We start from the raw sequence: 24,348 nt of genomic DNA on the forward strand, positions 1-24,348 counted from the left end.
AATATTGTATAAGCTTAAAATATTAAACAGTTAACTTTTAGTACAATAACTTTAATTATTAACTTTCAGTTTTAAAGACTAAAAGTAAATTCTCCCTCTGTTCTTTGAGTGGAAAAGGTCTGTTTAAAGCAAATGGTATAACAAAATAAAATCTACAGTGCAGTTTACAAAAAATAAAATCTTTAAATGTTTGGGAGTGCAGTCTTGGAAAAATGTCCTTTTCGGAGTGTGTATCACAAGTCTAGCTTCTTCATAAGCTGCATGAAGTCTTCCCTTTTCCAGCGTTTGGATTGGCATCATGTCTTTCGCCAAACAAATGGTGACATCGTTCCTGCGTTTGCTTTTCTTTCTTGTCATATGGAGTACAACTGGCGAGACTCGGCGATTCCATGATGAACTAGCTCACTTTGTTTTAGTTTTGTAGCATTAGCTGCAGAGCTTTCCTCCTTGGCTTTCAAACACTCCTGGTACAGACTCGGGTGCTGATGCTTGAGATGGTGAAATAAGTTAGATATTTCCCGTATTTCTATATTACTGACTTCTTGCGCTCCTTGCATGCTATCGTGGTCTGTTCTGTATCTGTTCATTTGTATCCAAAATATTCCACACCAATGAAGTAGCTGCTCTTTTTGGGAACTAAACCTTCAGCAGTAATGCTGCATTCACCTTCACAACTTTAATAAGTTTGTGCTTCTTGACCCACTTAAGTGTAATCGGGTGACATGGTTATGCCATGAAATTGACTTTTTTTTTTTTTTTTCTTCTTCTCTGAGGCAACCCGCCCCCTCCCCCCCAATTCAGCTGTATTATTGTGAGTGATATGACATGGCCCACCCCTAGCTATGACACAACTCCACTTCTGATTACTCTGCACCAGGGCAACATTTGTCTGTGGTACTTGCAGACCCTTAGCTAACACGGTCTTTACTTTCAGGCTTGGCTAAATTGGCACAACTTTGTAGTTTATTAGTAACAGTGCTTTTAATTTCACTAAGCAGTCTGGCATAAATCGGAGTAGAATAAAACTCATCTTTGGATTAATGGCTGAACAAAGACATCCGAATTAAAAGGAACTAAATGAGCAAGATCTGAATCTGTTCTGAGACGGGCTTGGTCGCTGATTAAACTTCTCATGATTGGTACATGTGTGCCATTTTTGTCTTGTACTCTAGGAAATGTAGACATTCACATTGGTTAGATGGGCTAGAAGCTCTCAGATCTCCTTTTGCCTTAGACCTAAGGACAGTTTCTGTAAAAGAACCAGATTTAATTTGGCATTTGTTAATGACAATGTTGGGGTGTTAGCTCTTTAATTTTGAGAGAACTCTCTTTTAGGATTACGTTCCAGTCTTGGCTTGCACATTAAAGAAACTCAAAAGGCTATTTGGTTCTCTTGCATGTTTTAACATGCTAGTTGCTTCATATTGTCCAAAGCATGCGGCTTATAGTGGCAGTAGGAGGTGCTGTGCTGCTGTGTAATACATTATCTATTTGCAGCCTGCATGACATTCATTTGGGACAGACCTTTTTGTACTGAGTAATTTGTTTCTACTAAGAGAATAGACACAGGTGGACTGTTAAAGTTGTCATTTAAGACTAGTTTTCTGGACATTATCAATCTTGGCTGCTTGAGAGGACTCTGTTTTTGCTACTTATGCATTAAAACACACTTTCACATGTTTGCATATTAGTCCTCAGTGTGAGCAGACGGTTGTTTTTAATTCAGTGCGTCATTGTATCATTGTCTTGTTTATTTTGAAATTTAATACAGTTTTTATTTTCAGACTCTCACAAGCATAAAGACAAATATAAAGAGAAGGAACACAAACATAAGGACCACAAGAAGGATAAGGAGCGGGAGAAATCAAAATATGGAAACAGGTATAGTGTGTGTTTGTGCTTCGCTAGACATGCTTGATTGCTTTAAATAGTAGAAACTGAATGAGGTTAAATTAAGTTGTGAATTTCTAACACTATAGTGATCACAAGGATTCCTCTGATAAAAAGCACCGAGATAAGGAGAAGGAAAAGATGAAGCACAAAGATGGCAGCACAGACAAGTATAAGGAAAAGCACAAGGAGAAGAGGAAAGAAGAGAAGGTGACTTGCCAAGGAACTTACATGATTGTAACATTTACAAATTAATTTTAGTGGTGCTACATTAGGCAATTATGTTGTCTAAATCATACACTGGTATTATGGATTAAAATAGTTGTTTTTTTTTGTTTTTTTTTTTTAAAGATGTGATAAATGGGAGGGGGAGAGCTGTGTGATATGACCAGAATTTCATTTCCTGTTAGTCATTTCTTATCCCACTAACAAAATCACAATCACTATATGGAAAGAGTGCTGTTGCTCTTTAATATTTAAATTCAAAAACTAAAAACATATTGGACTTGTGTGGCGACATCCATAATGATAAATGCTAGATGACCCCCACACAGTCCCAAGGTTTCCCCAGAGCTTTCCTGATGTTTCCAGCTATCCTTACTGCTGGATGCTGAGTGTCCAGTCTCTGAAGTGCACCATTGAGCTCGTGCAGGGATACGTTGTTCAAGTCGTCCATACATCTGCTGTTGCAGCGTAGTATGCTACGTTGTGGATTTCCTCCACTACTTTGGCTCGACACTCGTAATATAAATGAGGCAGTTCAACTTAGGTGAAGTGTTTTCAGCGGGGCGTCGTGTACCTTAAATAGAGTGCTTTAAAGTCACAAAACCCTATAGATATGTTGTAATGGATGCTGTTATCTTCATGAGTCTTTCTATGGCATCCAATGCGAAAGCCTGTTCTAACATTAGACTTTGCTCTAGCTTGAGCACTTAAACTCCTTTTGCTTCTCATTCGTAAACTCTTTCCATATTCTTTCACGGGATTCTTGCATAGGTTTGTAAGAAGAGGTTTGTGTCTGTGGCAGGGACTGGTTTGCAGTATAACTGACATAACGTCATTATGGTATATTTCATATTGCACAGTCTTAATGGGGTTGTCTACTTAAAATAATAATGTATTGTATTGTCAAACTGCTCTTGATATCAGTGTTTATCTACTTAGATTTGGTGCTCTCAGATTAGTTTTGAACCCTGTAGAGAGGTTTTATAATGGAAGTATGAGTTTATAATTTTGCGTGTATGTGGGCATAGTTGTCATTTGCACTTCAGGCTCTTCTGTCTTACTGCCATTGTGTAAACATTTCAGATGAAGTCCTTTGATGAGAAAATAAAAAAGGAAAAGGAGAATGGCTTTGCCAGGTATGTCAGCACTATACTTTGCTCTTAAGTGCTGTCAGGATGCAGCATTCATATGAAGCTATCTAACTTCTGTTTTTAATGCGTTTTCTTTGGCAGCCCACTGTATATGAAGTCTGAGCCTGAGGATGATTTTTACCACTCTCCAAAACACGAGAGGTCTCTAAAAAGAGAACGAGATGATGATGATAACGAGTAAGTTCTCTGTTCATAGACTGTAGTCTGTTTCACTAGGTTAGAGCATCTGTAGTCATCCATGCAAGTAAAGTTGTATCGCTGAGGCCTGATAACAAAGAGTGTTTTTGTTTCAGCGCTGAATTCAAACCTAAAAAAATAAAAACTGAAAATGACAAGAAGGCCAAGAAAAGGAAACAAGACGAGGTAAGTAAGAGACTTTAGTAGAGGGCAGAATTGTTTTGCTGCCATATCTTTTGTGTTAAATGTTAATCCCTACGTTGTCAGAAAGAACTAAATACTTTCACTTCCTTTTCCCAGGACATTAAGTCCAAAAAAACAAAACACAAAAAAGAAGTAACCGATGGAAAAAAGAAAGCAAAGAAAGAGCCTGAGGAGAAGTGGAAATGGTGAGTTAATTGGGTTAGCCAGCTGTACCAATCATACATGCTTATCAGTGTGGTGACAGGACAGCTGGATGTATTGTTGCTGGTTTTTTGTTTTTGTTATTTTCACTGTCATTATGTAAAAATGATTTATTTGCTTGATTCTAGGTGGGAAGAGGAGAGATACACAGATGGTGTCAAATGGAAGTTCCTTGAACACAAAGGGCCAGTGTTTGCACCAGCGTATGAACCTCTTCCTAGCCATGTCAAATTTTACTATGATGGTAAGGCTTTGCACAGTTCATCTTGTACGCTAGTGAAGGACTCTGAGGTGATTATAAATGTCTGACTTTTACATTTCAGGTAAACATATGAAGCTCAGCCCAGAAGCGGAGGAGGTAGCGACCTTCTTTGCCAAAATGCTGGATCATGAATATACCACCAAGGATATCTTCCGTAAAAATTTCTTTAAAGATTGGAGGAAGGTAAGCCTAAAATCTCTGCTCCTGTCAATAAAATAAAAATATATATATATCAAAAAATCTGTTCTTTGATTTACTTTAGTTTTTTTCAAAATTTTCTGGACACAGGAAATGACTTCAGAAGAAAGGGCTAAGCTCACAGACCTGAAAAAGTGTGACTTCGGTGAAATGAGCAACTACTTCAAGGCACAATCTGAAGCAAGGAAAGCCATGTCTAAGGAGGAAAAACAAGTAAGCTGCTGCCTACGTGTAGTGGGGCACACAGCATATTAACCTTAAACCCTTACATTCATTGATTCCTGTAGAGGGCTCTAGAGTTTTCTGCCATGCTGGATGTCATGTACCTAATAACAAAAGTGTGTTTCAGTTCTCCTTGGCTTTAATTCTGTATTTCCCCACTGATATCACACATCTTGTGAAACTTGATCAGTTGGTCAGAAAGAAATTCATAATGTTAGGCTGCTGTGATTTGATTAAAATTGGCACTTAAATGGTTCCAGTGAACAGTGAGTACCTAAAGGACCTCTGCAAAATGAAGCTTTTTTATTTATTTTTTAATTTTTTTAATTTTTATGCCTTTTGTAGAAAATAAAGGAAGAGAATGAACGCATCTTGCAGCACTATGGCTTTTGCCTCATGGACAACCACAAGGAACGTATTGCTAACTTCCGCATTGAGCCCCCAGGCCTGTTTCGTGGTCGTGGAGACCATCCTAAAATGGGGATGCTCAAACGCCGAATCAGGCCCCAAGACATTATCATCAACTGCAGCAAGTGTGTAAAGTAGTTTTATTTTCTCCTCGTGCTGATTACCAGCTTTTAATGCAGAATGTGATAACTAAATATTCACTGTTCCATAATAGGGATTCCAAGGTTCCTGAGCCTCCTCCCGGCACCAAATGGAAAGAAGTTCGTCATGACAATAAGGTGACTTGGCTGGTGTCGTGGACAGAAAACATTCAAGGCTCCATCAAGTACATTATGCTGAACCCGAGCTCTCGAATCAAGGTAGGCACCATAGCTGGCACATGCACAACGACTTTTTTTGTCTCCAGTCAAAGTTGAAATGATGCTGTATGGTCCAGTGGTCTCCTTAAAACTTTCCTGACTCTTTTGTGTTGCTTGCTCCACTGGAATGTAAAAATTGAGACCTTTCAAGAGCAGATTTTATTATTTTATTTATTTTTTTTAAAAAGTGACACAACATACTCCTGTCCTGTGGAAAAACCTAATTTAATTGGCTGTCACATAAATCAAATTGGGCATGCTTGTTTATGTAGACCTTTGCCTAATTTGTTACTCCTGTCTCATCTTTTTGCCTGCAGGGAGAGAAGGATTGGCAGAAGTATGAAACGGCACGTCGACTGAAGAAATGTGTGGACCGCATCAGAGCCCAGTACCGCGAAGACTGGAAGTCCAAGGAGATGAGGATCAGACAGAGGGCTGTGGCTCTCTATTTCATTGATAAGGTGAGGTCCTGTTACTGCTATTTGCATTATCAAGTGGGTGCATTTTGAAGGTTTTATGGTGTAATGACTTCACATTGCATGTGAGGGTTGGTGCGTTCTTGAACACTACCTCATTTAAGGTACTGTCTTTGTCTGGTGTACACTAGCTGGCTCTGAGAGCGGGTAATGAGAAGGAAGAAGGAGAGACTGCAGACACTGTGGGCTGCTGCTCACTGAGAGTTGAACACATCAAACTCTATCCAGAGAACGAGGGTCAAGAGTACGTAGTTGAGTTTGATTTCCTGGGTAAAGACTCGATCCGCTACTACAACAGAGTCCCTGTGGAGAAGAGGGTGAGCACCATTCTTACTGAAATGCAGTACTTTTGTGTAAACTCTGCTTCTTTATTTATGTGTGATTTGCCTTTTCCAGGTATTTAAGAATCTACAGTTGTTTATGGAGAACAAAGAGCCTGATGATGACCTATTTGATCGGCTGAATGTAAGTAAAATATACCCAGTTAAAGAAAACAAATCCCCTTTAATTTATGACTTGAGAATTCACAACATAAATCCTTATTTGAAATGACTTTCATAGCACCGCCATCTGCCTTTTTAAAACTTGGTTTCTTAATTCCATGTCTTCCTCAGACATCAATCCTGAACAAGCACCTTCAGGAGCTGATGGATGGTCTGACAGCCAAAGTTTTCCGTACATACAACGCCTCTATCACCCTGCAGCAGCAGCTGAAGGAGCTCACGACTGGTGTGTTTCCACGTAAATTGTGTAGAAATAACAAGGGGAGACAGCAAACTGTGTTCTGGTTTTGTTGTTATTGGCAAGCTTTTTATGTAGGTTTGTCTGCTGTTGTATAGCTAACAGGGTGGTGATAACTTTATTTATTTATTTTGTTCATAATCTTAGCGGAGGAGAACATTCCGGCCAAAATCCTGTCCTATAACAGGGCCAACAGGGCAGTGGCCATTCTGTGTAACCATCAGAGGGCTCCACCGAAGACATTTGAGAAGTCTATGCAGAACTTGCAGTCAAAGGTAAAAACTTTTTTCATACTCCAGTGAACTGAAAATGGTCCTTTTTTTTTTTAATTATTATTTTATTTATTTTGTTTCCTTTTGCCAGTCCTGGTGTGGAGATTGCTCTGTTTAGTTTTTATATTTGTTTTTTGACTTTTCACTCTAAACTCAACCAACAATGCTGCTAACATAAGAGGAGTTTCACACCACTTTACATAGAAATCAAAACTCTGAAGTCATTCAAATGCAGAGTATTGAGGAAATATGTTAACACGATTACAGAACCAAAAAGGTGGAACTGGGTAGTGAGGGCCTTGTGCACACATACTAAAGCAATTATGTAGTTTATCTCCTAAACAAAAAGGCAAGCATGTGGGCACATTTGGATTAGATGACTTACTAAATGGCTTTGCTGACAAGGTTGAAGCGTTTTTGTAAACAATAATTAAAGACCGCCTGACCAACATGCACTGCAGAACATTGTTCCATGAGTTTTGTCTCCTCTCTTTCCAACTTGAAGACAAAAAAATTAACTTTGTCCATCATCTAAATTGACTTTTAAAAATCCCTACAGCTGTGTTCTTTTATTTTTATGCATGACAGATTTACCCATGCTTGGAGATGTGTCCATCAAGCAGTGCTCTCCTGTTGTGCCATGCAGAGCACTCAAACTCCCTGACTCAGGCACTTTGGGTGTCATCCCTGCTAATTTAGGGGGGGGGACCTCTAAATGATATTGCAGTATTCACAGTACAACTTGGGGTTATAGTACAGTTTTTCATTAGGCATTTGCTTCCTTGGGATTTATAGCCACTAGCCAGCTGACGGAGCTACACCATGTGAATCATGTTTCTTCTGATTTTTGGCCACCCTGTAGGGGTACACTAAACTATAGTCTCAAGTTAAAAACAATCTGAGCATGGAAGTGTCTAGACAGTAAAATGTAATCTCCAAAATATAAAAAGGTCCAGTTGATCAAAAATAAAATTGATCAAACTCATCTGAAATGATTACTGTCATCCTTAGATTGACGCTAAAAGGGACCAGCTTGCTGATGCCAAGAGAGAACTGAAGAGCGCCAAGGCAGACGCCAAAGTACGAAAAGATGAAAAATCCAAAAAGTAAGTAGTCAGAGGTTTTAATAAAGTGTTTTTTTTTTTTTTCTTTCTTTCTCTCCCCTCTTGTTGTGAATCTTGTTTACATGCTTGTATTGCATTGTCTGCTTTCTCTGTAGGGCAGTGGAGAGCAAGAAGAAAGCGGTACAGAGGATAGAAGAGCAACTGATGAAGCTGGAAGTGCAGGCAACTGATCGAGAAGAGAATAAACAGATTGCACTCGGTACTTCCAAACTCAACTATCTGGATCCTCGCATTTCTGTGGCTTGGTAAGAGATTATTAAATTTTCTACCTTATGGTCACAAAGTAAAGGTACTAAATGAACAAATTAATTTTGGTGGTCAAAGGTCACTGACAAGGCACCAACTCCAATTTAAGAGGTGTCCTGTTACTTTTTGTAGTAACATGTAGTATGAAAAGCACTACTGCAATAAAACCTGTCCTTTATTTTATGACATTGTGGTGTAGGTGTAAGAAGTGGGGCATTCCCGTGGAAAAGATCTACAACAAAACCCAGCGTGAGAAGTTTGCCTGGGCCATTGACATGGCAGAAGACGACTATGAATTTTAGTTTGTGGTTTTAACTATGATACTTTTTTTTTTTTTTTCCAAAAAAAAAAAAATTGGATACTTGTTTTTTAGCTTTACTGAATTTTGCTCCGTGGCCAGACCTGACAAGGAATTTCAGAACTTTTGAGCGAAAAACAAAAAGGGCGACAAGATGAAATGATGTGAGGCCATTATGAAGGGTTAGGGGGGAGTTGTGGATAGTCTAAACATCTGATCTGAGATCGGGCAACAAGACTGAACTTTACCCACGACTAGGATTCAAGGCTTATTACTTGTAATTTAAAGACCCTTTTACCTTCTGTGATTGTCCACACTCTGGGACAAAAACCTGACAATGCCTGAACTTTGAACTCTGTGGTCCTTTTAGCTACTGTATCAAGCAAAAACAATGCTTTGTATCATTTTATTTTCTTTGTTCACTCACTTTGTATTTTAGCCATCCCATGTATTATTAATGAATTCTATATTTTGATAGACAAAGTAAAAAAATTGAATGAATTCCTTAACTACACCCACGCGCCTTTTGAGGAAATGAAAATGTGTGTTTGCGTGTGTGCGTGCGCGTGCTTGTGTGTGTTAGGGCTCAACCGTAGAAGCTGTCTGTTTGGGTGAATATTTTAAACTGGACTATGTTGAATTGTTGAGCATGGAAGGGGATGTCTGGGCAGGCAAAGGGGAAAATACTGCAACCATGTCAATATTTACTTAAACAAGCAGAATGTGAATATTTTGTTTTACAGCTTCTATCAGGGACTTTTTTTTTCTTTTTCTCATTGTAAATGTGAACCAATCAATTTTATCCTTTTGTTGCTAGCACCCTCGGACTCTCTCGCTGCATAGCCCTGTCTACATCTGATTTTTAACTTAATTTAAACAATTGTTCCAAAAAACCTCCCATATCTGTTACTTGAAGATGCTATGATAATGTATAAAGTCAGAAAATGGAGAGCGTGTGTGTGTGTGTGTGAGGGATATCAACTTTTGCCAAAAAGGAAAAAAAACTTCACCAAACTGTTACAATTTTAGGCAGGTTTTTAATTGTGTAATGATTGAGTATTGTAACATTTAATGTGAATTCAGTTCATTTTACTCCACTCTGTTCCACTCTTATAGAAAAGTTGATGTAAGTAGCTGTAAAGTCAACATTTTATTCCTGTTTTACCTTTTTTGTCATAGCCTTTTGATCATGTTTTAAGCTCATTGTAGATTGAAAAATGATTAAAACATTACAGGTAACTCATTGGCTTTGTGTGTTTTCTCGTTCTGTCTCTTACGCCACTGAAATGGCAACACCACCTGAGTTCAATTGCCCCATCAGGCCAGGGTCTTTCTGTGTGTTTGCATGTTCTCCCCGTGTTTGTGTGGGTTCTCTCTGGGTACTCCGGCTTCCTCCCACATTCCAAAGACATGCAGTTAGTGGAGATGGGTTAAGTGGTAACTAAATTGCCTGTGAGTGCGACTGGTTGCCTGTCTCTAAGTGTAGCCCTGCAACAGACTAGTGACCTGTCCGGGGTGTACCCTGCCTCTCGCCCTAAGACAGCTGGGATGGGCTCCAGCCTTCCCCTGCAACCCTGACAAGGATAAACTAAAGACAGTGGCTGGATGGATGCATATATTTTCCCCCTCCCTGATCAGAGGCGCCCCCCCCCCCCCCCCCCCAGCTTAACGGATGCCTGTTGGGTTTGGAGCTTTAGCCACCGTGGCTCTCTTGCCTGATTTACAGCATTCTTAAACACAACTTTATTTCCTGTAATGGGAGAGCAAGCATGAGCTCTAAATTTTATTCCTATATCCATGAACAGCCCTGAGAACTGAATCAACAGAGCTCTGAAATACTTTAAGCTGGAAAACAAGCTGGTGTTATTAAATTCATGTGGGCAAAAAAAGGGTTACAAAAATAAAAACTGGAAGGCTTCCCCCTGAATGTGATGTAGGAGGACTACACTACAGATATAGAGATGTTTGGGTGTTGCCTGCCGCCCCCTTATCTCTGGCACAAACTGTATTGTCAGCTGCTCGCCAGCAGGTGAGGCTGTGTGCATTTCTCCAGTCCTAGCACATTGCATGCTGCTTGAACATTCATCACACTGAATAATTTGACTAACACCACATGATTCATATTCACCCCTAACACAAGGTGCCGAACAAAAGAGGTGGGGGGGAAAAAAGGAGCCTGTTCTGCTTGGTGAGTATTCAGTTTATTCTGTAAAGATTCAGAAGTGTAGAAAGGATGATACAACAGTGCTTTATGATCAGACTATTTCATAAAAGTTTAAGTCATCATAACACCGTAAGTCCAGATTCCATTTATCTCAAACCAAAATAAATTTGTAACATTCGACACAAGTGCATACACTGCTGGTAGGAGATGAACCTCCAATTTCACTTTGGATGGTATAGCACCGTTCTTAGCTATTAGCAGCTTGACAAAGATGCAGCTTAGTAGGATTCATGTAGTGACTGTATGTTCATATAAACAAGAAAATTCAGAGGAGAGCAAAGATCTCCTCATTTGGCTCTCTAGCTAGCACAATATCTCACTCTGTCAGTGTCTAGGGATCAAATTGATAATTTTGCTTTAAACAACATTTTGCCAGTAACAATATTTGATACAATTACAGCTTAAAGTTAAACATCTCCAAGTGTACAGAAAGCAGCACAAGATTGTTTCACAGATATAGACCAACAGTGACCATCAATGCACTGGCATGTTTTATCTTTTTTTTTTTTTTTAAATCTTTTTTCTTCTTCTCTTCTGGACAGCACAGTAGCTGGAAAGCAAGGTGATGGACAGACAGGTCATATAAACACATGGACAGAGCTGAGTAAGGCAACGTTAGCGTGACAGGCTTCTCTCTGTTCAGTTTGCAGGGCAGTGTAGTGTATTGATCTTGACGGAGCAGTCAATACCTTTACTGTGGAGCAGTGTGATTCTTTTTTTTTTTTTTAGCATTGCTGTCTTCATTAGTGCATTGTATATAGTCTCTTGCGTGTAGCTGAACTGCAAAAGTGATCACCAACATTTATACAGATCTAAATAAAACATGTTTGATTGCATCTGGACTTACAGTGACTATAGAAGAGTAAATAGAATTGAAAAACCAAATAAAGGAGAAAAAAAGTAAAATTCAAGGCAGTGCTGAAGTACTGGTTGCTAAAAAAGTAAAAAATATCACAAAGCCAACAATAACATATCCTTGACACATCATTTGTTTGTCCAGTCAGTACAAACCCTCTTTTATAGTGCAGTTTCAATCATATATATATATTTCTCCCTCTGACCCCAGAACAATATCTCTCGGCCCTATCCTACCCTATCTTCGCTCATTCAAGTCAGTTTTCCAGTCAGTGTGCGTCTTTTCTCTTTCTTGTCTTTGATCCCTCGTACTGACCTCATTGTGCACCCTCCCCACACAACCACAAAGAAGCATGAAAGGCTTAAACATCACAGGACTCAAAGGTGAGAAGTTCTTTCTTTTGACGATGGCAGGAAGTGATGGCAGATGGAAGAAGAAGAAGAGGAGGAGGAGGCGGAGGAGGAGGAGAAGGAGGGGTGGGGGGTATTCACAGTTACAGTCAGAGTCCAACGGTCCAGCTACAATCACATCTGCTGTCATTATGAACACTCTTTTTTTCTCTTTTTTTTTTCTTTTGTGTTAAGACCACGGCCAGGGGAGCGAGCCAGCTTTTGAACATCATGGTCCTCTGGCGAGAGCAGGCCTGCTTCATCACACCTCCAGCATCTCCATCCTCAGGCGATCCCTGCTAAGCAGCACACGCAGACAGACAGGCAAACAAAACATACACAAACTGTGAGGATGCGATTGGATCATTCTGGTTGCATGGCACTGCTGCAGTGTGTTGTAAAATTGAAGGGCTTTTTTTGGGGTGGGGGGTAGCACAGTAAAAAGACGCCTGCGTATGGCTTGTCTTGCCTCTCGGAAATCTAACTCACCAAAGGCAATTGTCATGATTTATTCACATATGTTAGCATGCGCTCTCAATCTATAATTCAGCGGGCCAGACTCCTACTTATCTAAAAATAGCTTCTTAAACACAGACCTTTGATTGCCTGAATAAGCTACACAGCATGAGTACTTGTACCCGCTTCTCCTGCTTTCTTTTTACTGTACATCACGCAGCAGTCACTACAAACAACAAGCTGTCACCCTTTCATCACTCCACCTGCCTTACGTTGTTTTTGTTTTCTTGATTGATAAATAGCATCGAGCTTGTAAAATATCACAAGGCACTGTGAGTGAAATGTGTGTTTCAGTGGTGTGCAAAAAGGATTGCTGTGACTCAAATACCTGGCCTGATTGGAATCAGTCTGTTGTTCAATGAGTGACTGACTAGCCACTGGCTGCTGGTGGTCCTCCGCTCGCTCTGACCAGAGATCCTGCAAAGCTCCCGGCTGCCCCAATTCGTCGCGCTGGCCTCGCTCGCCGCTCCCCTCGGATCCCATCAGGCCCATCAGCGGTGAGTATGAATCCTGCCACACAACCCGCTGACCTGAGTTCAGTCCTGCTTCTCCTTCAAGGTGCTTGTTCATGTCTTGCTCAGCAAGTTTCTTTTTGGCCGCCGGAGCGTCCTTGGGTGGCTCGAGCTCTGCATCTCTGCGACCCCTCGCATCCTCCGACTCCGCGGGCGGCCGCTGGTAATTCTCCAACCACTTCAGCTGCCCGTTCTTGTGGCTGTACCGGCTGTCGCTGAACCAGCGCACCACCTCTGACTTGGGAAGGCCCGTCTGGATGCTTAGCTCCTCGTACTGCTGGCTGCTGGGCCAGCGGGTGTTGGAGAAAACCTGCCGGAGGATGTGCAACTGCTGCGGGGTCTTGTGGCCCCAGGGGGGAGAAAAAGACGCCTGACAAGCCGACCCCTCCGCAGTTTCGGACTTGTGTTCTTGATGCGCATTCTCTGATGTAGCCTCTGGTTCAGTCATCTTCAGCCTCTTGAAGTTGATCTTGATGGGGTCAAGCTTGAGCTCGGGGCAGCTTTTGTCCCCGGCAAATGCGTCCTCCTCCTTAATGAGCTGCTGTAAGATTGACATGCCTTTGATGGGAAAGTCTTTGTTGCTTTTACCTTCTTCAATAATGGATGAGCTGCTTTTTGCAATGACAGTGGTGCTGGTGCTTTCCGTTGGGGATTTGCTGGCATGATTCAGGTTAGGGACACTGTCATTACAGGTAGTACTGGGATATTCACTGCTAATACTGCTGTTGTTGGTCACGTGGATGTAATTGTTTTGATCATCGTCGGGCTTCGAGGCGTGGGCTGGCTCTTGTGCACTGATGATGCTGCTGTCATGATTGTTACAAGTGATGTTAGATTTGCTGGTGTTGTCAATGGACTCTTCACACTTGTTACTGTTTGAACCTTCCGATCCGATTGGTAAACTGTTGCTTTTGACATTTGGTTTGCCGTTGGTGTCAGCAACACAGTGCTCATCATTATTGCTAATGTTGGCAGAGCAAGTGGCAATGCTGTTGATGCCGTTGGCTGGGCCGCTGTTGTGCACCGGTTTCCTGGTGAAACTGTCAACACCATTACTACTGCTGGAATAGCTGCTGATGCTGCTGCTACTGCTGCAACTGCTGCTGCTACTGCTGCTTCGAATGTTGCTGGTGCTACTGACGCAACCGCTGCTCCCCGCCATGTCCAGGCCGTTGCTCTTTTCCGGCTCCACAGTGGGTTCAGTATTCTTGGTCAGTACCTGTGTAGTTCTGACTACAGAGGGGAACTTTGGGGGGACAACCGGAGTAGAATACGAGACCCGGGTAATGTGGGGGTTGGTTGACATGCTGGCCTGTGTGGCTATGACTCCGACAGATCTGGCCTTTACACCACTGTATGGAACTTTGGCCATCTGAAAGTTTGGTCCTTTTGAGCCTGGATGGGCAGTTACAGTGTGGTGGGTTACGATGTGATTGACGTGCCGTGGTGTGGTCGGTTGCTTCTTGGGTGCTCCACCTTGGAACACGGTGTTGAACATCTTCCTTCTGGCCTCTTCGATCTCTTCAGGAGACCAGCTTATGCCCTGCTTGAGTCGTTGGGCAGTAAACCACAGTTTGATCTGCTCTTCGGGGAACTCTGACACCACTGTTAGGTAGCAGAGCTCTGCTTTGGTCGGGTAGGGAAACTTGCCAAAGGATGTCTTGAGAAAGCTGCTGGTGTCCATGGCGGCATCGTAGGTGGGGATGCTGCTGAGGGGGATCATTACCTTTGGAAGGTCTTTATTGGAATCAGAGGAGAGGGGAGAGTAAAGGGAGGGAGTGTGCTGGTGAAAGACTTGGTTGGACACTGTCGTCGCAATCACGTGAGTGACAGTGGTCCTCGGCATAGCTGGGGCACCAGAAATACTGAGAGCCCCGTTTTGGAGTTCAGGCACATTTGTCAGCATGCTGGGGTCTACATCCTTTCCAGTGTCAATCTTCCGTACCTCCACAGTGTGAGAAACCACAATCTTTTTGTGCTCCCCCTTGGCTTTCATCATCTTTGCAATTGGTGTTTTGGTGAGGGAGATCCCAGATTCTCTGTAGTCTTCTCCGCTGTCCGTGAAAAGGCTTTGCTCCACAGTCGTTACGCCATCCCTCTTGTTGACGGCTAGAGAGGCAGTAGCGAGGCCCTGCATTATCTTCGGGTGGGCCTTGGCGTTGTGCAGAGCGAGAGCCTCGAAGCGGACTACTGACACCCCGCAGTTCAGGCAGTAGAAGGTGGGCTGGGCCCTGAAGTCTAAGTGGCAGTTGTGCATGTGATCCAAAAAGTAGTTGAGATCTCTGGACTCGAAACGGCAAGTCAGACAGCTGTACGTGCCTCCTTTCTGCATCTCACTGCCACTTTCAGATTTGGAGGAGCTGTGAGAGAAATGCCCAGATTCTTCTCCAGAGATGCTGAGTATGCTATCTTCTGGGATTGTTGGTAGGAGTTCTGGTAGCGAGCCCAGTATGATTTCCTCACGCACATGTTTGGATTTGGATGGTATCATGCAGGGTACAGTGGATTTCCTCTTGCTGGCCATGGTGCAGCTTTGTGTAAATGGGAGCGTGAGTGATTGGTTGTCCGGTGTGATGAGAACAGAGGGCGGGTGGATAGTGGAGAGGGTTGAATGGAATTTAGTGTCATGGACCAGCCACTATGATATCACAGTGTTGCTTCATGCCTTCTGCCACTTTAGGACTCCTGCCACATGGACAAGTTTAACAGCTCCCGGGGGACCTGTGAGGAAAGAGTACAAAAGAAGAGAGAGGTGTGATTCGTTCATCTTTAAAAAGTGCAAAAAACAGCGAGTAAGAAGCAACGAGAGGAGGCAAAGCGGAGGAATATAATGTGAGATAATTACATTTATTCATTAAACTTGAATGTCATGCAAATCAAAGATAAAGACCTGACAAAGATGAAAAGCAGGTATATGGTCTATGCTTCCAAATGAAAAGAATGAAACATTTTTACATATTACAGTGAGCGCAGTGCGGAGGACGCTAACAGCTCCACACAGGGTAATACGTGTAGGTGGAAATTCAGTGTGATAAGTGTATTTATCAGCAATTACAGCACCAAAGTAAAAGAGTCAAGAGCTTTTTTTTTGTAAAGTATTTTTTTTATTATGATCATAATCAAAGAGGAAGATCACCTTAAATTGCCGTACAGAACGAGGTAACATGAATCTCGCTCGCTAGGCAGATTGTTTAAAAGTGATCAGAGATCATGCACAAATTATTGGTTATTATTCATCTTTTAAAATGATTTTAGGCTGATTTCATAAATGCCGAAAAATATTTAGCATGAAATATATCAAGGCGAAAGGCATAGGAAATATGAGAAAGCATTCCATCAACGAGTATATTAATAGAATTTAGAGCTTCACTAACAGACAGTAAAACACACACACGCGCACTTTGAATACACGCAGTCAGAAATTACTAATCTCACTGATATTTGTTTTTTCCCCCCACAGCTGCCTTACGATCGTCCCTTCTTGTAGCTGATAACACTTCTGAAATGTATTTAGTAAAGCTTTGCCATATTGACAAAACATCATCAAAATGATGCTTGCTGGTAAAATAAAGATAAAGGTAGTGTGTTAACATAATGGTGCTGGGTTCCTTTCAGTCCTGAGATCTCCGTTTCCTGCATTCGGGAAAGGGTTAATATCATTAAATAAATATTGTCCCTGGTGATTTTCGCACCCGCTGAGCGAGCTGCACTCCACTGCAAATTGATAGTGCTCACTGTATCTAACCCCACAGACTCTTTCACATTGTCTCAGCAACCACAAATATGCAAAATATGCGCACAGATTTGTGTCTTACAGAAATATTCCCTTGTCATTGTGCGTGTGCGATTAGAAATGAGAATTCTTTTAAAAAGCTGATTTTTGATTTAAATTTTTTTTTTTTTTTAAGGGGAGAGCCGCACTATATTTCGGCACTGTCACATGCGCAGGTCGTCCCGCCCTGTTCCTCTTTGGTTTGTTACTATACAGCAAACATATGAAGGTTAAATTCAGCGAACAATATTAGTCCACTCTTGGATGTGAGCCATTTGTTTTACATTGCACGTTACGGCGTACCTTCCGGGCATAATGTAATGTGGAAATGGAAATTAGGTGACTCGCGTGTCTGGTGTGTGTTGCAGCAGCCAGCTGACAACAGTACTGTTGAGGACTTGAAATATTCTCATAAGGTTACTACAAACAAAGCTAGATACAAGCTGGCGGCTCAATCCGTCTCATCCTGCATTTGTTCAGCCAGCAGCATGGCGATGCGTGCATGCATACAAACACGATACACACATCACTGAGTGCACAAATCCATTAGCAAAACACTTCCACAGGCTTTCCCTTTCTATTACACTCCAGTTATATGGATGGATATGGATTGTCACTTCAGTCTTCAACATTTCCCCTCTTCCTTCTTCGCGTTTTTATAAAACGTGCTTGTTCTCTCGCAAATATTTAACAAAGTTTGTAGGACAAGATGACAGACACACTGCAGTCTGCATTTGCAGTAGAGAGGTTTTGAGAGTCATTTTACCAGCCGTAAGTGCTAAACACAAAAAAAAAACCCAATGAAAAAATATCAAAGTAGAGGCGCAGCTCCGCAGCCTCTGCCCTCTGAATGAACTTCTGACACACGCGCAGAGCCTCTGTATTTCACTCCTGTCTTCTTTTCTGAGACTGGAGAGGCACTGATGTGTGATATGCTGCTGAAAACGGGTCTCATCCAATCACCATCTTTCTATATCACTTAAGCTTTACCTTCTACCACAGGCTTATCGCCCTGCGAACGACATCAGCCGCATTAATTTCCCCCTAAACCTGCTTTCCTTTCAAATCCGGCATACCTCAAGCACGGCGTGCTGCCGTTTGCTGCTTACAAAGGAAATCGTTTCACATACTTCCAGCACATATTTTTTTGGCACGCTGCGCTCGCGCTAACTGAAGAGCACTTTCACAGACTTTTCATTTTACTGCATCCACGTGCGCGTTCACCGCGGCTGGCTGGATGGTAAATAAAAGATGAACCTGTTCCAGAATTAAAACCCTCAAATGACTGCTCAACAGTACACACTGATCCCAGACAGGCTGTGACGTCCTCCTTATAACTGCCTCTTTTTCATTCCTACTGATGGCTGCTGCTTTCTGACAGGAGGGAAAAAACTAAAATTAAAACAAAACAAACAAACAACAACAACAAAAAAAAACTAGGTCACCAGCATCTTATGCAGTAATCCCGGTTCACTGCATCCAGACGCGGGCATGTGCTGTATGTTTTGCCGCCAGAGAGGTCATGATATTCTCTGACGGCACACTCGATTAACCCCTGGTGAGGACAAGGGGTTCACTGAGGCTGTTCCACGGAACGAGGGATTTAGACGTCAGCTTTCATGCAGCAGAGGGATGTAGTCATGCACATCCGAAACATCTGTGCGAGAGATGTTCCTATGCTATAGAACTCAGCGAAAAATCAGCGCTGGCTCCGTTTGTCTGAGCTGCCCCAATTGCTGCGCTGATCCAACAGAGAGCACATTATGTGCCAGGATGTGTTTGAAACTAAACTCACGGAGAGGGTACTGTAATTTTGGCTGTGGGCTGCGACTGGCGTAGCAGCCCCTGCAAGGGATGCCGGTCTGTGACGAGACAGACGCCGGCCCAGTACAGACGCTCTCCCCTCCCCGAGAGAAACACTTCACTTCCTGTATGAGAAAACCTGAAACAAGCCAAAAGTTGAGAAAGGTTACATAAAGAATCAGGTCACCTATCTAAAGAATGGGCTGCTTTATCTGGCGAGCGAGACGTGCGAGCAGACACAAGACAAGGGCTTCCCAGACAGGGAGCCATTGAATGGTTCCCTCTGAAAAGCCCGGCCTTGTGTTTCAGCGATGAGGTAGACAACGCTCAGACGATCACTGTCCTCGGTGTGTTGTATGTCCTCGCAGTGGCACCGTCTCTGTGGGGGTGGGGGGGCACACGAGGAGGAAACTCTTTTCATCTCATTTGACCAGAGGAGTTGTATCTGAAGTGAGGGAAAGTGGCAGAGCTCTCAGACGTGTTTTTCCGAACACCCACGCTCCAAAGGGGGAGAAACGGAGAGTCCTCGCTCGCTGGACTAAAACCACGTTTACACCGTTACACTTTTTTTTTTCTTTCCTCCCCCCAAAAAAACAAATGGGATTAGGCCAGGTTTAAATTCTGATGGGGTTTATACGTTCCGCCCGATTTAATAGCAGCATAAAGATTTACAGCCTCATGTGCTCTTACACCATCATTTCCATAACAATATTATATTTACATCTCATTAATATTTAATTATATCCCCGTCTACTTTTAAATGGCAACCACGTGAGTGCTACCACCTTTTTTTTTCCATGCCAAAAAAAAAAAGACAGTTGAAAGAGAGCAGCATGTATTCCCATCCATCACCTCATAAACTGCTGCAGTAATTACAATATTACAACACGAAAAAAAAGGGGGAAAAAAAACCAAAAAAAAAACATGCCAAATATACAGCGAGCTGCTGCCAGCGGAAGAGGGAGGCGAGGCTGCAAAGTGGTTGCTAGACATTAAAATTTAATTCAAAACAGTCTGATGACTGATTCAAACACTCCCAGATTGTTGGGTCACATACAGTTGACACGAACAGAGATTGGTGTTTGTGTTGTGCCGCCCGTTCACATGAATGAGAACGCGAAGGCTGGAGGAGGGAGAAGGACAAAGGAAGACAGAACTCAGACATTTGGGAGTGAAGTGTGAGGATGACTGACGATGATGACAGGCTGTGCTGTTTCAATATTCCTCCCCGCTGACACGCTTGTAGGCACGCAACTCTCTACGCTTGGTCCTCACACACTCCCACCTCACCTCCGCAACATTTAGCACCTGCACCGTTCTGAAAAATCTTTCTCTTTGAACTGAATAACTGGCAAGGAGTCTCTCGGTGTGACAGTCACAGGAGAGCTAAAAAAAAAGGAAAAAGAAAAGGAATAAATTCTCGCACTTATGACAACATTTATTTTGTGTGTAATTTGCTGTGACAGTGATCCACGGCTGTCTTGAGAGACTCCTTCAAAAAAAAAATCTGTTAAAAAAAAAAAAAAAGACTTTCTGTCTGCTGGGGGTTGGGGTGGATTTGGGGGGAGGGGGGCTCCTGACAGATACATTTGAATGATCAAAAAAAATCTGTTTAGCAGGAATCTTTCCTGCCAAACGTCCATTAAATAGATTAACGCCATGTGAGTGGATCAGCTGGACACCCAAATATAAGCCAGAGACAGAGAGCAATTACTGTCTTGCACAGAGAAGAGATAGGGAACAATGGCGCCTCATTTATAAGGGAAACGTGACCCAGTGCTGGGAGCCTTTACGCGGCCGACTGTGGAATTGTTCAGTTTCCGCCGCCTCTGCTCGTATCTCGTGTCCGTCATGACGCGCTGCTCCTTCCTGACATCTAATGAGGGGCAGCTTTCAGTTTTGGGGACACCTTTGTGCGTGCGTGCCAGCGTGAGTGTCGTGCTCCAGCGTTACGTGTGCTGAAAAACAATTCAGAGACATCAGGGTCATTAGAACTACGCTGACAGAGCGCACAGGTCTCTCCACAGCCCGTCCAGCCGAAGACATATGAAGAGGTTTCAGTGTGTGGTCTCAGTCTCCATTGTGGGCTCTGATTATTTCCTTTCCATGGGTGTGTTTGTGTGCGTATTAGTGTCTGAATGTCTGAGACGCAGGTGTTGTCAGCCAGCTCGTCCACGTCCTTCTCCTCCTCCTCACGCACGCCGCCCCCCCTCTTACCTCCATGACTGCAGCCTCGTCCACTGGGAGACCAGTCGGTGGTGCCACTCATGTGTTAACATCGCCATGGCAACCCCTCTCTTCCCCTTGCCCACCATGCCACACACACACACAGAGCAGAGTCACTCATCCACACCCACCCAACCTCAAGACACACACACACACGCGTGCGTGCGTGCTGAATTCCTTGGACTGCATCCGGTGCAGGACAAACTTAATCCACATGCCCCGCCAGCCATCTTTGAAAACTCCATTCATGGTTCAAGTCTCTTTCAGTCAACTTTGGGTGAGGTCTGCAGCAACAACTTTGCTTTTTCCCCCCCCTCTCAATCACATTGTGGGGAAAAAAAGAAACTCTGCCGCACTGTTCTCATGTGTGTGACGGGCCGATGAAAGGAATATCACAGCTGAACGGGACACAAATGACCTCCCGTCACTGTTTTTATCTTGCTAAATCTGCGCGGAGGCCCGGTGACCGAGGCGGACAGTACATACCTACGCGCTCTGCCTGTCTGCCGGCATCTTTTTCGGGCGGCCCTGTTTTGTGTTAATATGACCGCTCGCTGTTGAAATGTCTACATTGTTCTGCCAACCCTTCTACCCGTGACCCAAATGAATGACAGACGAGTAAACGGTGGTGCGCTGAGAATAAAAAATAAATAAATAAAAAAAATCTGAGTCATGCATCTTTTTAAAAATCACTTTTCATGAATAAGTTCTTCAGTTTTGTAGCCAAGACTACAGGCATTCATTTGGCAACTTAAGAAGAAAAGGAAGAAAGATGGCGGCATACTGCACATTGTACTGTCCATCCTAAAATGGCTGACATCACAGCCTCTTCTAACTGCCAAAGCCTGGTAAATGCCAGCTCCTGCTGACCAAACCTTTCTTGGATGGGACAGAAAAAAAGTGGCAGGGGCTCTTTTTCCCCACTAGCCCCAAGGTTTTTTCCCACCCATCAGTGCACGGACGTTTCATTTGGTTGGAACTGTGCAAACATGCTGTTTTAGTGAGCCTTTTGAGCGGTCCGGGCTTCGATACGGCATTGGTCCGCTGACAAAAGCAAAACCAAAAAGGATGAAAGACCCAAATAAAAGTGAACCTGCTTTGAACGCCGACCTTTTTGGTGGGAGAAATAGGACTCGCCGTTGTGTGTTGGAGAATTCTCTGTGAGGATCATGAGGTATGCCGCTATCATGAATGCTTGTTTATATAAAACGGCTGGAAATAGATCTGGTTGGCATTAGATAGTTGATTTTCTTCTCCGAACCCAAGGAATGTTATACACTCCATGTCAGCTAAATCTGCAAATCATGACCATATGACCTTCCTTGGTATTCTCTGGCACGGGATTCGTTTTAAGCTGTGGGAGGCACACACACAAACATAACATCCACAGCGACTGCTATTGGAACTCAGAACACCACATCCTTAAAAGTACAGTATGCCAGGTATATGGAGGGATGGCATGGGCAGAGATGCTGTATTTTTTGGAGGGGAGTGGGCACTCTTGGCCCACTACATTGTGTCTGTGTATACAAACACTCCGCTGTGGCCATGACGAAAACTATGAGCTGTGCCTAATTGCAGGGAGTGCGGGATGAAAGGCAATATGCCTGGCCTCATTAGAGCAGTTCCGAGAAGGGAGATGGAAGACCGTTCCCAGGGATCAACAAAAGGGAATTGACATTCCCCCGGTGTAAGTGTCCTGCTAGAGTGAAAACCTCCACACATACTCAACTCACCGGGCCAAAGCTGAACCCGGTCTGCCGGAGCAGCACAGCGAGAGCTCATTTACCTTTGTTTTTGCTGGTCATCACACAGCCTGCAAATTAACTATTGGAGTGCAGAAACGTTCACTGGAGACTGGACTGCGCCCCACACAGCCCCCAAAAACACCTCCTGTCTGAGGAAAACCTCTGTGGCAGAAGAGTTGCGCAGTCATTTCCATGACCCAACGTCATTTCTAATAAGCTCGCATGGTTAAACAATTAAAATACATTCCAAAAATTACCCGTGAACCATGCCTGTCTAGCTGACTGCTTGAATAATTTGGGGTTGTCTCCTGTGCTATGGACACTGGACCCACAAATGATTCACAGAGGCAACATTAGTCAGCGCAGAGGTCCCTCCCCTAAAGCCAGAGACAGACACATGGCATTCAAAGCTGGGTCAATATTTATGTGCAGATAAATGACAATGTGCCCTACAGGAGCGAACACTAACACACACACACACACACACACACACACACACACACACATATATATATATATATATATATATATATATATATATATATATATATATATATATATATATATATATATATATATATATTTATATATATTTTTTTTTTCAATGGATCATTAATAGTGCACAATTTGCGAAATATCTGCCAAAAGAGAAGCTCTACTTACTCTACTGTACATGTATCGTGTGTGTGCGAGAGAGACCGAGCGAGAGAGGGAGAGAGAGAGGGAGAGTGTGTGTAGGGCACCAGCACATGTTGGTAGGAGGAAGAGAAGGAAATGAAAAAGAGTCCTTTGCACAGAGATACAGGCCTACCTTTCTGCTCTGGCAACAGAAATAAATTTGCAGCGAGTGAGCGATCAATAGGTGAAAATTGATACTTGGCGTACAGTTTGAACATCTATGAACTCGGAGGCTGTTTTCTTTTTCTTTTTTATAAAAAAAAAAATCAGTCGACAAGCCTGCTACACTACTGTGTTCAGAAGTCTTTCACAAGTAAAAGCACTCACACTCGCAGCACAGTGGGGGAAACAGAGCGCGTTGTGCAATAAAATAAGCACATACGCCACATTGTATAGCGCGAGAAGGAGCGCAATTTGAGCCCGACGGAGGATCCGTGGTTGTAACTGTAACAAACTGACGAGTTAACCCGTTTCGCTCCATTCACGAGGCTGTGGGGCAACACACCGCCTCGGAGCCGACTTGCCAAAGGCGATCTGCCATTCTATATAACCTTATGAATATTCCCAAAAAAAATCCTCCACCCCCCTCCTCCACCTACTGTCGCCATTTTATACATTGGCGACTTCATATAAACTGCCTCCACTACAGCACCAGATGAAAATTCAATATTCAATAGCGACACATAATTCCAGTAAACAACTTTGGAGATCGCACCTCGTCACCCAGTGAGACGTATTCGTGTTACGGATGAATAAGATGTGTCCTTACCTCAGCCGTCGGTGGTAAAAAATGGAATCCGACATTAATATATAAATGAATAATATTGGATTAGCTCCGATCGCTGCGCTTTGCGAAGAAGAGGAGGCGAGCTGGGGGTGGGAGCTCTCCTCAAGTGAACCCGGTGAACTGGCGTGAACCCGTCAGTGACCACGGCAAGGTACATTACATTACATTACCTTTCCACCCCTCCGCTACACTGTATGAAGACTGCAAAACAACTATGGTCGGCGGTGCAGGACGAGGCTGCTCCAAAAAAAATTAAAGCGAGTGTATTTCCTATGAACACGTGATACAGAGCGTCATCCAAAATCCAAAAGCCCTTTCATCTAAAATTTTGGAGAGGGGCGGGGATGAGATGGGGATGTGTGTGTGTGTGTGTGTGTGTGTGT

The 24,348-nt window shown here is 43.1% G+C and overlaps 2 protein-coding genes across 4 annotated transcripts in view; one reads left to right on the plus strand and one right to left on the minus strand.

The window, feature by feature from the left end:
* top1a (DNA topoisomerase Ia) overlaps window positions 1-9,697 on the plus strand; it is an 11,429-nt gene extending 1,732 nt beyond the window's left edge. The window contains exons 3-21 of the mRNA XM_082534974.1: window positions 1,785-1,881; window positions 1,980-2,100; window positions 3,199-3,251; window positions 3,348-3,443; window positions 3,560-3,629; window positions 3,744-3,832; window positions 3,977-4,092; window positions 4,172-4,293; window positions 4,399-4,521; window positions 4,876-5,063; window positions 5,153-5,297; window positions 5,615-5,758; window positions 5,905-6,090; window positions 6,170-6,238; window positions 6,388-6,502; window positions 6,662-6,789; window positions 7,798-7,892; window positions 8,006-8,155; window positions 8,356-9,697. Of these exons, the coding sequence (XP_082391100.1) occupies window positions 1,785-1,881; window positions 1,980-2,100; window positions 3,199-3,251; window positions 3,348-3,443; window positions 3,560-3,629; window positions 3,744-3,832; window positions 3,977-4,092; window positions 4,172-4,293; window positions 4,399-4,521; window positions 4,876-5,063; window positions 5,153-5,297; window positions 5,615-5,758; window positions 5,905-6,090; window positions 6,170-6,238; window positions 6,388-6,502; window positions 6,662-6,789; window positions 7,798-7,892; window positions 8,006-8,155; window positions 8,356-8,458 (2,210 nt within the window). The 3' untranslated portion in view covers window positions 8,459-9,697. The remainder of the gene's footprint in view (window positions 1-1,784; window positions 1,882-1,979; window positions 2,101-3,198; window positions 3,252-3,347; window positions 3,444-3,559; window positions 3,630-3,743; window positions 3,833-3,976; window positions 4,093-4,171; window positions 4,294-4,398; window positions 4,522-4,875; window positions 5,064-5,152; window positions 5,298-5,614; window positions 5,759-5,904; window positions 6,091-6,169; window positions 6,239-6,387; window positions 6,503-6,661; window positions 6,790-7,797; window positions 7,893-8,005; window positions 8,156-8,355) is intronic.
* Window positions 9,698-10,633: 936 nt separating this feature from the next.
* On the minus strand, window positions 10,634-24,348 carry zhx3a (zinc fingers and homeoboxes 3a). 3 transcript variants are annotated; one of them, XM_082532580.1, is made up of 3 exons: window positions 24,136-24,348; window positions 12,768-15,672; window positions 10,634-12,222 (listed from the first exon to the last, which is right to left on the minus strand). In XM_082532580.1, exons 2-3 carry the CDS (start codon window positions 15,473-15,475, stop codon window positions 12,186-12,188), a joined length of 2,745 nt encoding a protein of 914 aa, XP_082388706.1. In that variant the 5' UTR covers window positions 15,476-15,672; window positions 24,136-24,348; the 3' UTR covers window positions 10,634-12,185. The 3 variants fall into 3 exon arrangements, with proteins under 3 accessions (XP_082388706.1, XP_082388705.1, XP_082388707.1); XM_082532579.1 differs by having other exon boundaries at window positions 23,948-24,348; XM_082532581.1 differs by having other exon boundaries at window positions 10,634-12,219; window positions 23,948-24,346.

This window comes from Aulonocara stuartgranti, assembly GCF_965226115.1.
Source record: "Aulonocara stuartgranti genome assembly, chromosome: 5".
NCBI classification, from domain to species: domain Eukaryota; kingdom Metazoa; phylum Chordata; class Actinopteri; order Cichliformes; family Cichlidae; genus Aulonocara; species Aulonocara stuartgranti.